Genomic DNA, 2,025 nt, shown 5'->3' with positions numbered 1-2,025 from the left:
AAGATTATTTAACCCTTTTAAATGTAAGGAATAAGAGAGATTGTTTCACCCCAGTTACTTAAATGTTAGTGACTATATTAACTACAATTTTAATCTAGTGCAATTAATCAATATTTAGAAGAAAATAATTAATAATTGCATAATAATTATAAAAATATATAATTATTTATATATAATATAGCTGATTGTTGAAATATAAATAATTAAGTTAAATGAATTCAAATTAGTTTTATGATAGGTAGAATAAATATTTTAAAAGGGACACAACTATCCTCCAACACAAAATGCAAAAAAATTAAAAACATGATGGGTTCTCCTCATATTTTCAGCATTTATTCTTCATGATCTTCATGTTATGTAATCTAAAACAACATACGAAAAATCTGAAGAAAAACAAGTTTAACTTTTGGTGTATTCACTTCATGAGATTTTATCTAATTGTAAATGAATCTTATCATTGATGTGGACACAATTACAATAAAGATTGAAGAAATTGAAAATGAGATTTTTCTCAATCTTAATAAAATGTGATGAAAGCTTACCTTAGAACCTTGTGCAAAATTGACTTTGCCAAAAAAAATTTTAAAATACTCTAAGAGAATGTGCAAATTATTATTATTAATTATTTGACATAATCTGATGCATTTATTAAATTTATGATAGAAACTTAAACAATTTAATTTAATTCAATAACATCTTTAGATACTATAATTGCATACCTTTGAATGTATCAGTTTTGTCCCACCTCAGCGTTTTGATTGAGAGTAAAATTACTGTCCGAGGAGGTCACTTTCTACTATCCGTTATCCTTTGACTGGTTGTTGGCTTTGTCACTGCAAGAATCATTACAGCCTCTGCTTCTTCCCTTCTCTTGTTCTTTTTCTCAAGATCAAATCTTCTCGTTGAACAAGCAGCTAACGAAAATCGTCGGATCGATTCCTGTCGAGAGAAAACTAGATACCATTTAAGCTATAAGAGAAATCTGGAAACCAGTTGGCCCCAATTTGCACTTGAAGTTTGAGGGTTTGAATCGCGAGAGGACGAATTTTTGCACAAAGTAATGAGCACGACGAAGTACGGAACTCTGCCCACATCCTCTGCGCCATCGATGAATTACTTCTCTCGAGTCCAGGAGGCGGGGCGAGCCGTGTATGCGCTTCGCCGGCCATGGAATGAGCTCTTCGACCGCTACGCCTTCGGCAAACCCGATTCATTTGCAGATGCGACGGGTCGAGCGCGAAGAAATTTGAGCCATTTTCGAGTTAATTACGCCCTGATTGTGCTGTGCATCGTGTTCCTGAGCCTCCTGTGGCACCCCATCTCGCTAATCGTGCTAATTGTCATGTTTGTCTTCTGGGGTTTACTTTACTTCTGCAGAGACGAGCCGCTCGTTGTATTTGGGCGCACCTTGGGTGAAGGATTGGTTTTCTGGACGCTTACCATCCTCACGTTCGTATTCGTCATGCTCACCCATGCGATCCTGCCCTTCTTGATCGGCCTGCTCATCGGTGTGGTGATTGTCATTCTTCATGCCGTTTTTCGTCTTCCGGAGAATTTGTCCATGGATGAGGACGAAGCTGCTGCAGGGGGGATGTACTCTGTTGTCGAAAGCTCTGTTCCCCCTCCGTCTGCTAGGGTTTAGGGTCATATTGAACCAAACCCTTGTTTGGCTTGATTTGATGCTTTTCTGGGGAGAAACAAGTGTGAGTTTTGTTTACTCCAATATACACATTCAATTGAATCTTTTAATTTTGTACCTGTATAAATATTGACGGATCTAGTCGATATTATGGCTGTATAGGTTGGATTTTTTTTTTTTACATTTTTTTCTAATTTTCTCTTCCTGGTGAGGGCTTATTACTTGTTGGTTGGAATAAAGGAGGAATATGATGTTGTTATAGTTGTTGTTTGGATAGACAAGATTGAAGGCTTCATTTTGTTTACAGCCTGCGCAGCTGCATTTCTTGCCTTTTGGCAAATGCATATTTTGAATTTCTCGCTTTAATATATGTTGTGTTGTTCTAA

The 2,025-nt window shown here is 36.6% G+C and overlaps 1 protein-coding gene across 1 annotated transcript; it reads left to right on the top strand.

Annotated features, from left to right (window-relative positions):
* The first annotated feature begins 743 nt into the window (after positions 1 to 743).
* Positions 744 to 2,025, top strand: LOC149576569 (PRA1 family protein F2-like). The gene has a single exon (XM_089817887.1). It carries the CDS (start codon positions 1,061 to 1,063, stop codon positions 1,640 to 1,642), a length of 582 nt encoding a protein of 193 aa, XP_089674013.1. The 5' UTR covers positions 744 to 1,060; the 3' UTR covers positions 1,643 to 2,025.

This window comes from Cupressus sempervirens, chromosome 1, assembly GCF_028749045.1.
Source record: "Cupressus sempervirens isolate cs-2001-9-10 chromosome 1, ASM2874904v1, whole genome shotgun sequence".
Classification (NCBI taxonomy): Eukaryota; Viridiplantae; Streptophyta; class Pinopsida; order Cupressales; family Cupressaceae; genus Cupressus; species Cupressus sempervirens.
This window is presented reverse-complemented; position numbering and strand designations above follow the sequence as displayed.